At 29.7% G+C, this 13,788-nt stretch overlaps 1 protein-coding gene across 1 annotated transcript; it reads right to left on the reverse strand.

Moving 5' to 3' along the window:
- Window positions 1-7,686: 7,686 nt before the first annotated feature.
- LOC120092931 lies at window positions 7,687-8,174 on the reverse strand. The gene has a single exon (XM_039051180.1). It carries the CDS (start codon window positions 8,035-8,037, stop codon window positions 7,831-7,833), a length of 207 nt encoding a protein of 68 aa, XP_038907108.1. The 5' UTR covers window positions 8,038-8,174; the 3' UTR covers window positions 7,687-7,830.
- Between the last annotated feature and the right edge of the window lie 5,614 nt (window positions 8,175-13,788).

The raw sequence follows: 13,788 nt of genomic DNA on the forward strand, positions 1-13,788 counted from the left end.
TTTGATTGGCCAATTTATGCCAACGATATTGAAACTTGCCCCAACAAGAGACCTCAGGAATCATAGATAATCCAACGACGCCCCCTGCCATTCTTTCATATTTTTTAACTATCTTTTAGTTTGACACTTTGTATTTAGGCATACACCCCAATTTTTCAAAACTTCTTGAAAGGAATGTGTTATTACAAGCAGTGAAAAACAACTTCAAAGGTTGTTGAATCAGTTATACAAGACTGTCTATAAATACTTTTGTAATCATATTTGTACATTCAAGAGAGAGAAATTACATCTAGAGATAAAAACTAGACAGAGACTTATCTTTGTATAACTCTTGTAGCTCCCCATCTGTAATAATCAGCTTTTCTCTATGGATGTAGGCAAATTTTGGCCGAACCATGTAAACCTTCTGTGTTCCTTCTTCTTCCCTTCATCTTCTTTATCTTCTTGCTCGTATTCCTTAGCTCCTCAACAATCTTGCAGAATTTCGATAGCATTTTTGCATTGTTCTTTTGCTTTCCTCTCTCGGTATTTTCTGCAAGAAAAGAAAATTGTGTTAGTCATTAAAATTCTTCCTTTTCTGTGAGTGCTCAAAATTAATCAGGGTTGTTAACGTGTGTGGTGAAGATTCTTCTTCACGAGGATTGTGCTTTTAGCACATAGAATCGATTTCCAGCTGAAAACAAGTTAGTGGTATTTGTCTATTCGGGCCAGACTTTTTAGTTTGCAAAAGCCCAAATTGTTTTTCTTTTGCATTTGTTTTCAAAGCCCATCAATGCAAAAAGTGGTATCAGAGCCTGCAAGAAAACTTCAAGATTACTCAAAGATTCATAAAGAAAGTACATCTTGGAGCAAAATTAAAAGGGAAAGAAATGGCTGTAGCAAGATATGATATTGAAAAGTTCGATGGGAAAGGAGACTTTGGCTTATGGAAAGCCAAGATCAAGGCAATTTTGGGGCAACAAAGGGCTCATAATGCCCTTGAAGATCCAACCAAGCTATCTACTACAGCAACAGAAGAAGAGGAGGAGAATATGGAGCTAATTGCTCATGACACACTTGTTCTTAATTTGTCAGATGGTGTATTAAGATAAGTAATCGACCAAGAAACCGCATTCAAGATGTGGACTAAGTTGAATGAGCTGTACGAGACAAAGAATCTACCTAACAAGTTTTTCCTGAGGGAAAGGTTTTTTACCTTCAAAATGAGTTCTTCAAAATATTTAACAGAAAACTTGGATGACTTCAAGAGGATTACTACTGAATTTAAGACTCAAGGTAAAGAGATTGGGGTTGATAATGAAGCTTTTGTGCTTCTTAACTCACTTCTGGATTCCTATAAGGATGTCAAGACTACTCTAAAGTATGGTAGAGACTTTTTAACAACTGATATTATCATTTCAGCCCTTAAAATCAGAGAGATGGAGCTCTTAACCAACAAAGAAGATAAACCCAGTGTTGAGGGTTTATTTGTTAAAGGGAAGCCTAAACAAAGTAATAAGGAAAAAGGGAAACAAAACTCAACAGAAGGAGGCAAAGAAAAAACCAAGGTTACATGTAAATATTGCAAAAAATTGGGACATCTAATCAAGGATTGTAGAACCTTGAAATGGAAAAATGAGCAGAAGAATAAGCAATCACAGCCTCAACAGAAAAACCAGCAAAGTCAGTCAAGAGAAGCCTCAGTTTGTGAGGATTCCTACTTCTATTCAGATGCCCTAGCTACATCAAATTTAAAGGTAGATGAAGGATCAAATAAGAATCTAGATTGGGTTCTAGACTCAGGGTGTTCCTTTCATATGACACCCCCCAAAAGACTGGTTCAACACATGTAGAGATCTGGATGGAGGCTCAGTATACATGGGTAATAATAACTCATGACCAGTGGTTGGTATTGGTTTTGTATTACTCAAGCTTGAAGATGGATCGTCAAATTACTAAGAAATGTTAGACATGTGCCTAAGTTGAAGAGAAATTTGATTTCACTAAGCATGCTTAACTCAATCGGCTGTGAATATAGAGGAAAGGAAGACTATTGTGAAGTTTTGAAGAACAGTAAGCCTATTTTGAGAGGGATTAAGATAAATGGGGTCTATGTTGTTTAAGAAGTTCAAAAACTGCATTCAGCCTTGGTTGTGACTCAGAAACAGCCTACTGAAGGAGATCTTTGGCACAAAAGACTTTCACATATTAGTGCCAAAGGTCTACAAGCTCTTGCCAATCAGGGAATTCTACCTAAGGGAATTCATCAAAGCCTATCCTTCTGTGAACATTGTGTGATAAGCAAAGCTACAAGGCAGAGTTTTGTAAAGGCTCAGCATACAACCAAGGCCATCCTTGATTATGTGCATTTGGATTTATGCGGTCCTTCACCTTTCCAATCTTTGAGTGGAGGCAGGTATTTTTTAACCTTTGTGGATGATTATTCTAGAAAATATTGGATATTTTTCCTTAAATCTAAGGACTTATTGTTTGATAAATTCAAAGAATGGAAGACTATGGTTGAAAAATTGTCTAATAGTCAAATAAAATGTCTAAGAACTGATAATGGGCTTGAGTTCTATGCAGAAGATTTTAATGTTTTTTTGTAGACAGCAGGGGATTATTAGACACAAGACTGTTAGGTATATACCTCATCAAAATGGGGTGGCAAAGAGATTGAATAGAACAATTATGGAAAGAGTTAGAAGCCTACTGTCTGATGTTATTCTTCCTAAGAAGTTTTGGACTGAGGCAATATCTTACAATGTCTATACTCTTAATAGATGCCCTCATGCCTCACTTGATTTACTAACTCCTGAAGAAAAGTGAACCAAATAATCTCCAAACCTAAATAATATAAGGGTGTTTGGTTGCACAGGATTTGTTCAACAGAACAAGGGGAAGTTGGCTGCCCGAGCTGTGAAATGTTTTTGGGTTTCACAGAAGAAGTGAAGGGTTTTAGAATGTGGCATCCTACAGAAAAGAGGTGTATTACTAGTAGAGATATTGTTTTCAGGGAGACTGAGATGTTTATGCAAGGATTTACTCAAAGTGTTACAACACCTCAAAGGGAGAATGATACAATTGAGGTGGAGTAAGTTCTTAACCTTATCACTGATCCTTCAAGCTCAGAATCACATTTTGATCAACTACCTCATCATGAAGAAGAAGTAGAAGACATTATTTCTGATCCAGAGCAAGAAGAACCAGATTTAAGGGGGTATAACCTAGTAAGAGATAGGCAAAGAAAAACTATTGTGCCACCTTCAAGATATGATGACTATAACAATTTAACTCTAAATGCCTCAAACCTATATAATGAAGCAGAACCCTCAACCTTTGAAGAAGTAGTAAGCTGTCCTAAAGCTAAATTGTGGATAGAAGTAATGAATGAAGAAGTTGATTCACTTGTCAGAAATAACACTTGGGAGTTGACACTTTTGCCCAAAGACTAGGTATTGACTTTAATGAGATATTTTCTCCTGTGGTCAAGCAAACTTCTATCAGACTCTTACTTTCTATTGTGGCTCAAAATGATCTAGAGTTGGAGCAACTTGATGTTAAAACAACTTTCTTACATAGTTTCCTAGATGAAGTCATTTACATGAGTCAACCTAAAGGGTATGAAGTCAGAGGGAAAGAAGACCATGTTTGCTTATTTAAAAGGTCAATCTATGGCCTTAAACAATCCCCTAAGTGTTGGAACAGAAGATTCAGTGACTTTATACATAAGAATGGCTTTATCAAGAGATCCTATGATAGCCGTGTTTATATAAACACTCACACCTACACTCATCATATCTATTTGCTACTCTATGTGGATGATATGTTGTTATCAGGAACAACTATGCAAGATTTGAATAAAGCCAAAGATCTACTCAAGTCAGAATTTGAAATGAAAGACATGGGCAATGCAAAAAAAATATTAGGCATTGATATAATCAGAAACAGAAAATCATGCATACTTAGCATTGATCAGTCTCAATATTGTCAGAAGCTACTAAAAAAATATCATATGACAGAGGCTAAATCAGTTTGTACTCCTATTGCTAATCATTTCAAACTCTCAGCAGAAAATTCACCTAAAGAATCTGACATTGAACATTTGATGGTAATGTCAACTATTCCCTATTCCCAAGTTGTGGGAAGTTTAATGTACCTAATGGTGTCTACAAGGCCGGATATTGCTTATGCTACAAGTCTGGTAAGTAGGTACATGGCTAATCCGGGAAAGAGGCATTGGGAGGCAACCAAATGGATAATGAGGTATCTTAAAGGCACTATAAGTGCTAAACTACTATATCAACAGCTATCAGACAGAGAACCAGAATTAGTAGGGTATGTTGACTCTGACTATGCTGGAGACCTAGACAACAGGCAATCCTTATCAGGTTATATTTTCCTATATGGAAGGTGTGTTCTAAGTTGGAAGGCTACATTACAGTCAGTAGTAGCCCTCTCCACTACTGAAGCAGAGTTCATTGCACTTTCAGAAGCAGTAAAGGAGGGATTATGGCTAAAGGGACTCCTACGTGATTTTTGGGATCAAACAAGATACAGTAAAGATATTTTGTGATAATCAAAGTACTATACACTTATCTAAGCATCCAAAATATCACAACAAAACAAAGCACATAGACGTGAAATATCATTTCATACAAGAACAGATTGAAAATAAGCAGATCGAAGTGTTGAAAGTACATAGCTCAGAGAATGCTTCCGATATGTTAATCAAGACTGTCACTCAGCTCAAACTTAAAAAATGCCTCGATATTATAGGGTTTGAGTTGAGAGACAAGGGTTAAAGAAGAAGAGAGTCAGTAAAGAAAAGTTGAAGAAACAACTTGAAGTTTTCTGTCAAGGTGGAGATTGTTATTACAAGCAGTGAAAACAACTTCAAAGGTTGTTGAATCAGTTATACAAGACTGTCTATAAATACTTTTGTAATCATACTTGTACATTCAAGAGAAAAAAATTACATCTAGAGATAAAAACTAGACAGAGACTTATCTTTGTATAACCCTTATAGCTCCCCATCTGTAATAATCAGCTTCTCTTCGTGATGTAGGCAAATTTTGGCCGAACCACGTAAACCTTCTGTGTTCCTTCTTTTTCCCTTCATCTTCTTTATCTTCTTGCTCATATTCCTCAGCTCCTCAACAATCTTGTAGAATTTCGACAACATTTTTGCATTGTTCTTTTTCTTTCCTCTCTCGGTATTTTCTGCAAGAAAAGAAAATTGTGTTAGTCATTAAAATTCTTCCTTTTCTGTGAGTGCTCAAGATTAATCAGGGTCGTCAACGTGTGTGGTGAAGATTCTTCTTCACGAGGATTGTGCTTTTAGCACATAGAATCGATTTCCAGCTGAAAACAAGTAAGTGGTATTTGTCTATTCGGGCCAGACTTTTTAGTTTGCAAATGCCCAAATTGTTTTTCCTTTTGCTTTTGTTTTCAAAGCCCATCAGTGCAACATAATGCATTTGAGAGGGAAAAAAAAATGAAAGAATGCAAGCTAAATCGAGAGCTTTGATTTGTGGAAGCAAGGAAAATAAAAAAGAAATAAATGTTTTTTTTAGACAATATACTGTTTGAAGGTTGATAATACATGTTTATACTAGTTAAAGTATACTCATTTTGGTACTTGACATAAATGAATGATTGTTGGAGGAATATAATTTTTATCCTTAAAGGTTATAAATTTATTGAGCAATAATGGTATTTTATTCGTGTCTTCTTATTAATTGGTTTTGGTATTTATTATGATTATATTTAAAATTTTAAATAAATATTAAAAATTAAAACAAAGTTATGTAGTTACCAATAGTAGAGAAAAAAAGTGAAAGACCTTTTAAATCTATTTAGAGACTAATAATGCACATCTTGAACTCCTTAAGACTAGACAACATTGTGCCTCCAAATTACCACTTATAAGATTACATATAAACGTTTACGTAGTGAGTTTTTAAACAACTTATTAAATTGAGTGACTAACGTCAAAATGATTTTGCATTAAAAGTTTTTTAAAAAAACAAATTAAGCACTAAATGGACGTTTAGGATAAGAATAAAACTTTAAATAAAAATTAATTAAGGAAAAAATAGTCATTAATTGGAAGAGTCTACATTTAGTTAGGCTGTCAATATATTTGGTAGGAGTCCAGAATTTGTTAATTAATTTCCACCTCAAAACCCCAATGCGTTGAAATGAATCCCTACTTGATTCAAATGAATAATGACAAATTGCATTCCATCATCCCTATATTTTACAAATTATATATATATATATATATATATATAAAAATACTCGGGTTCATCTTTAAATTTGTTCGATAACCACTTCGTTTTTTATTTTTGTTTTTGAAAATTATGTCTATTTACTTAACATTTCTTATAATTTTGTATCTTTCTTAAATACAATAGTTGAATTCTTAGCAAAATTTTGAAACAAAAATAACCTTTTGAAAGCAATTTTTTTTAGTTCTCAAAATTTGGCTTGGTTTTTTAAATTATTGGTAAAGAGTAGATTGATGAAGAAATTTGGAGATGAAAGTAGTGTCCATAAACTTAATTTTCAAAAACAAAAAAAAAAATGAAATGAACTAAGTCTATTTCATCTACATTTTTTTATAATGATTTTGCATATTTTTTAAGTACAATGGTTGAATTCTCAGCCAAATTTCAAAAACAAAAACAACTTTTTGAAAGTTACGTTTTTAGTTCTCAAAATTTGGCTTGGTTTTGATGAAAAGTAGATAACAAAGTAAGAAATTTGGAGGTGAGAGTGGTATCTATAAACTTAATTTTCAAAAACAAATGGGTTACTAAATGGGGCTTTTGTTTTTTATTTTTTATTTTTGAAAATGAATCTTATTTTTCTCTATTTCTTACCATGATTGCATATTTAAGTATCATAGTTGAATTCTTAGTCAAATTCTAAAAATAAGAACAAGTTTTTAAAAACTACTTTTTTAGTTTTGAAATATTAGTTTGGTTTTTTAAACCATTGGTAAAAAATAGATAAGAAATGAAGAAATTTGGAGGTAGAAGTAAGCTTAATTTTCAAAACCAAAAAATCAAATGGTTATCAAACAGAACCATAACATTTCACACCTAACATTCACTGCTATTTTTCCAATTCATATAGTTTCTTGAAAGAGAACAATATTCCAATTTTGTATTTAGTATATCAAGTTACTTTATAAATATTATATGAAGTCATTGCTAATTTTTATATATATATTGAAGTAGGTATATGTTTATCAAAGTATAGGTGAGTCTTTAAATTATGGGCAAACATACCCCATCAAATAACACAAAAATCCATCCACATGCAACATTTATAATAATAAATTTGACGAGCCACATTAAATAATTAATGAACAATTGGTCCACGTCTATCATTTGAAGTAATTTCATTACCTTGTACTCTATTATTTGAACAAATTTAGAAAGGAAAAAAAAAATAGAGTAACGTTAAATGTCAAGAAAAAAAATGTCAATTCTATTTTCATTAATTTGTATTGGGATGAATGTTGTAATTTTTACTCTTTTATTATAGATTTTCAAAATTCATATAATTGATAGATGAAAACTTGAAGAGTTCAAGATGCACACGAGAGGGAAAACAAACCAGATATTGATCGAGAAGATTGAGGAAGAGTAAAAGACAGCATAAAAAAGAAACTCGTATTAAAATGCAAACATGATATCACATAATAAATCCACGATATATTATGAATAAAACTACATCATCTCTCTTAATACAAAGACTTTTGAAATGAAACGAACAGAAAATTGATACGAACTTAATTTATATATACGTGAAAAGTGATAAAAAACGATATTATATGATTTAGATGTAGATATGAAGATGAATGACGAGAGTGAAGAGACAAAAGAGCGCGAAAAAGATGAGAGAATGAAGAAAAATAGAGGTTGCACTTGTTTCGAAGTTTCCAAACTCGATGAATTTTTCGGCGCCATGGACCTGAAACAGAAGGCCTGGAGATAATAGAATGAAGAGAATCACTGCTACAAACACTGGCCCCCAATCCGCCATTGATATCTTCTTCTTGATGTTTTGCTTTCTTAATTTCTTTATCTTTTGCTTTTTCTAAGTCTCTCCTAAATATGATGTTTTATATTTGGCATATCAACCAAACATGACAAAATCTTTCATTTTAAATCAAAACTTTAATTTTCATTATTTTAAATACAATTTGATTGGGGGGTTTCTCTATATATTCTTCATATGAATGGTCCCACCAATATTATTTTTCAATTTTGTCCTTTTTTAAAAAAAATAATCATGTAAAATTGTCAATTTTATCTTTATTGTGTAGTACTTTTTCAATCTTTAGTTAAGACTTTGTTTGAGATTGTATTTTTAGAAAAATCAATTATAAAACGAATAGCTTAGAGTGTTTGGTAAGTAGATACAAAATCATCTCATTTTAGATATATTAATTAAAATAAACTTATAATAAAAAAAAATTTATAATTTAAAATTTTAAATAATTGTTTAGTATAATTGTTTGTTATAGATTAATTTTTAAATATTAAGAAAAATAGTTTTATTTAAAAAAAATGGATATGGTATACTTTTTTTTTAAATGATGTATTTAACTCATAAAAAATAGAAAATAGATTTGATTAGATTAGATTAGATGAGAAATAGATAAATATATAAAATAAATCTTCTTTTTAAAGTATAAAATTGAAAATTAAATATTAATTAAAAGTTCTACCTGATTTTAGGAAAACATGAAAGGTAGATAGTGCTTTTAAAGTTAACAGTGAAATTAAGGTGTTTTTAAAAGTGATTTTAACGAATTTAATTTAAATATGTTTTACCAAACATAAAAAACTGTTGAGATTTTTTTGAAATGACATTTTGACACAGTTAACGCAATGCCAAACGTAGCCTAATTCAAGTCATTTCTTAAGAAAAAATAAGGATTGAAAAATCACTTCTACACAATCTCATTCGGAGGTTAAAGTACACATTTTTTTTCTTAGAATTTGAATTTATTTTCTATTTGATCCTTTTTTAAATTAACAGACTTACGATACTTGATGTTTGAATTTTGTTTTTACTTCGTTTTTGAGGTATTAAATGTGATAGTTTTGATATAAAGTTTAAATTAATTTGATTTTTCTAAACATCGTTTGATTTAAATTTTATAGATACCTAAAAAAACAAAGATGTCTCAGAATAAAGTTGTTAAGAATAAAAAAATGATTGTATTTAATTGTGGATGAGAATTTCATGAACACTATGTACGTATTTAGTTGGAATTAATCATTAAAACTTATATAATTTTGATTTTCAAACAAAAAACAAAGATGAAAATTAATTAATTAATTAATAATTTTAATTAGATAATTAGATATAAAAGTTAACACTATTACGGATTAATTTATAACTAAAATTTATTTATTTAGTAAATATCCTTATTTACATTATTTTAAAATGTTTGCAGTACATCTATAAAAACAAATTAAACTAAAAAAATATACGGATTGTACTAAAATACATATCCAATTAATTAAATTTAATTAATTTAATGTTTAATATATTTACATCTATTGTTTAATGAATTTAATTTACATTATTTTAATGTATTTTACATCTATAAAAAATGAATTAAAACAATTTAATAAATATTGAATTAATTTCAATTAAACTTTAAACATTGTTTTACTAATTTAATCCATGAGAGAAAAAGAAAAAGAAAAGGTCTATTAGAAGAAGAAGAAGAAAAAAAAAAAGGTCACCCACCCAACACGTTTCTTTTCTCGTTTTCTATAAAAGTTAATAAAATAATGAGAAACCAGAAATATAAAGAAAAGAAATATATATATATATATATCAAACTAGCCATTGTTTCTTATTTTTGTTCCCATTTTCAATTAAAAAAACATAAATAAAGGTAATTTTTATTATTTTTACTTATAAAATGCATAAATATATTTAAAAATAAAATATAAAATAATAATTTTGAATATTTTAATTTGAAATTAGAAAGGATAAACAAGTTCCTACCTGCACGAACAACTAATCTAAGTTTGTACTATCAACTTCAAGATCAAATGTTCGAGTTTTACATCTGTCTAGAAAATTTTCTTTTAAAAAAATAATAAAAAACAATAACAATAAATAAATAGTCAATGTGTAAAGTCCCCCTACTATTCTCTAGAATAAGACTGGTCCATTTTGTTCATTAAGAAAATTCAATGAAATAGCTACATTTTAATATTCATTTTATCTACAATTATTATTGCTTAAAAGACTAGCAAGACTTTTAAAGGGAAATTTCATTACTAGTAATCCAAAATGTCCTATTCAATCCTAAAAATAAAATACAAGCATATAATGAATGCTAAATTTAAAATCCAATTAAGATTAAATTGAAATTTGCCAGAGCAATGGTTAAACAATTAGTAATCTTATGTTTAATAAATTTGAATATATCCCAACCCACTGTTATTATTATTTGTAAATTTTAGATTGGAGAAAGGTAATTTTTAGGACATCAATAGAAGAGTGTGGATTTCAATCTTTAATATTAAAGAAAGAAATACATGTGAATTTGATAATTATGTTCACTTAAATGTATGAATTCGATGATTAAATAGACTCCAAGTCAATTCAAGATTCGATCAACATTAGAAGAATTAATTTATGAATAAATATATTTTATTTAAATAATTGAATTTTATGTCAACATAAAATAAATTTGGGTGGTAATTAGTATATTTTTTTTTTCTTTTGTCGAAAGTTCTCAAATTTTGGGGATTTTTTAAAAAAACTTATTATAATTATATAACAGCTTTGAAACTTATTTGATGATGCATCCGAATATGGAACCATTAATTTCTCGTATTTTAAAAATGTGAAGAACAAATTTAATGCATCTTCTAATCGATTTAAATCCTACCATAAATCATGATAAATCACGGCTTCCAACCGATTTAATGCATCTAACATTTTGGTTTAGATTTTTCTTTTTAATATTTTAAAATTTCTCACATTTTGAAAAACAACCAATATTTTATTAATACTTAGGTTAAAAATCAATTTTAGTCCCTAAACTTTGGTAAAAGTAACAATTTAATTTTCAAATTTTGGTTTGTAACAATTTAGTCCCTGAATTTTTAATTTTGTAACTATTTAGTTCTTAAACTTTACCATGTAACAATTTAGTTCTTGTATTTTAAAATTTATAACAATTTAGTCCTTATTGTAAAAATTAGTGTTAATATTTAATGAGATTTTTTTCATAAATAAACCGATGAAGTAATTAGAGACTCAATATTTTTATAAAATAGAAAGTTTACATCATAAAATACTAAAAATTGGTATATAATTTTGACAAATTTTTTACGTTAGAGACTTGTTACAAATTTGAAAGTACAATGATTAAATCGCTACATAATAAAGTTCAAAGACTAGATTGTTATAAAATTAAAAGTATAGGAACTAGATTATTATAAGCCAAAATTCAAAGATTAAATTGTTACTTCCATAAAAATTTAGGGACAAAAGGTATTCTTTTAACCTAAGAGTATAATAACTTTTTGGATAAAAACTTTATTAAAAAAAATCCCTCGAATTTCCGTACTCAAAATTATTGGACATGAGTAAGCTTAGTCTTCTTCCTTTTTGGCTCTTTGAGTTGTTGAATGTTGACGAGTGACAAGTGGCATTTGTTGATTGAAGAGAGAGCCAATGAGATATGAGAGAGGTGGATCTTGAAAGTGAATGATTGAAAAACTATTTAGAATTAAATTGCATTACCATTAGGTGCAGACTAAACTATATCAATCTTTTCGTTCATATCTCAGTCTATCACAAATAAAAAAAAAGTTATAAAAAGAATATTTCTTTCTTAAAAATTTATGACACGATAATTTATGATTGAATACTTGGATGAATTATACAAAGATTAGTACAATTCAAAATACATCAAAATATTATTTTTTTGATATTATATTGGAGTGAGAAAAAGGGACAAGACAACTATAAAAAATGCTTTGCTTGAACGTATGGTTTGGTTCATTGGTCGTACTTAAAAGAGCTAAACACAAATTATTAATTAAGACTTATAAGGTTGATAAGTCTAAACTAGCATATCCATCATCAACAGGTCAACCACCCATTGAGAGAATTAGTCTTTGATGTAATTTTTAAACTTTTCAAACTTTTGCCCTTATCCAATTTATTAACACCTTCCCCCAAGCTGATATTGGTATGTATGATCACAAACATTATATTTTAAATGAATACAACTCATAGAAATTTTGTTAGAAAGATGAGTGCCCTTTATAGAAATGTTAACTCATGAAATTATTGGACATTTGTTAAAATTTGCATATTCTCTAATGAATTTCCTAGTAATTTTAAAGTTGAACTAACAATTAGCTAGATTATGTGAAGAGAATCAAGCTTAATTTTTCCTCTTTATTTGAAATAAAAATCTGTTAAAATTAGGTTGTAACTACTATTTGAAAGCAATTAAAATACAAGTAACCAAAGAGTAATAGAAAATTAAAAACAAAGAGTGTGAGAAAGTAAAAACTCATCCGTATATCTTTTAATTTTCTTCAAGATAGTAAAGTTCGGTCTGCTCCCTTTCTTCTCGTAGATATATGTCTAATTGACCGAACCACGTAATTTCTCGTATCTTCCTCTTCTTCTCCTCACTCTAAATCTTTCAAAATCTGTGTATGTTTGTCTCCATGAATGTTTATAATTCCTTTTGAATTTCTCAATCAAATTCGTTATTGAATGTAATCAAAGTTGGTTTCTGCAATCTACATGTTAGAGAAAACAAGTTAGTGAAAACGTGTAAGGTGAGGTGTTATTCTCAAAATGAAACACGTGTCTTCCATTACAAATTTCATAGTCATTTAGTAAGCCTTTGAGTTATATTCCTTCTTTGATTGCTTTTGAACAGTAATGTACTCAGCTTCGGTAGATGATAGTGCCACTACTAGTTGAAGGGTGACCTTCTAACTAAGTAGATTTCCACCCAGTAGGAATATGTAGCCACTTAGAGACCTTCGTTTATCCCAGCCACTTGCAAAGTCTGAGTCAATGAATCCATAGATTTCACTTTTATCAGCTTGATTTACTTTATAGATCAGACCGATTTCTTGAGTCCCTTTAAGATACCTTAGTATCCATTTTGATGTCTCCCAATGCTTTTTCTCCAAGTTTGTCATATACCTACTCACCAAACTTGTATAATAAGATAGGTCAAGTCTAGTCGAGATAATTAAATACATCAGACTTCCTACTACTTGTAAATAAGAAAATTTTGACATGTAATTGATATGATCAACTTCTTCATTTTAGGGGAATTGGTAGAAGATAGTTTAAAGTGACTAGTTAAAAGGGTTGCCACTGGAGGAATTGCATTTCCAGTGTGAAATCGAGTGATCACTACAACAATTTTGGGCTTCAATGTTGGTTGAATATAGTAGTCTCGGATGTATAATGATGGTTAAAAAAAACAGATCGCCATTGTGTCCGTGAATTCGTTTTTGGAACAAGTTAAAATAGAGAAAACTGAATGATAAACATAAATACCAAGCATGCTGTCAAAATATATAGAGAGGAAAAGGAAGATAAAAAAACTTACCCTTGATGAAAAACACTTCTTCACATTTTCCTTTCCCGGAATCATGAATTCCTCTGCTTCTCACGAACACAACAACAACACAGGACTTGAACACTACCACCAAGCCTTCCTCACTATTCTCAAGGTGATAATCAAGACGGATTTATGAGCTTTTCTTGTTAATT

The sequence above is a fragment of the Benincasa hispida genome, chromosome 1 (assembly GCF_009727055.1).
Source record: "Benincasa hispida cultivar B227 chromosome 1, ASM972705v1, whole genome shotgun sequence".
NCBI lineage: Eukaryota > Viridiplantae > Streptophyta > Magnoliopsida > Cucurbitales > Cucurbitaceae > Benincasa > Benincasa hispida.

Excerpts from the sequence above, each read along its gene's own strand:
- LOC120092931 (XM_039051180.1), bottom strand. The coding sequence starts at position 8,037 with ATGGCGGATTGGGGGCCAGTGTTTGTAGCAGTGATTCTCTTCATTCTA.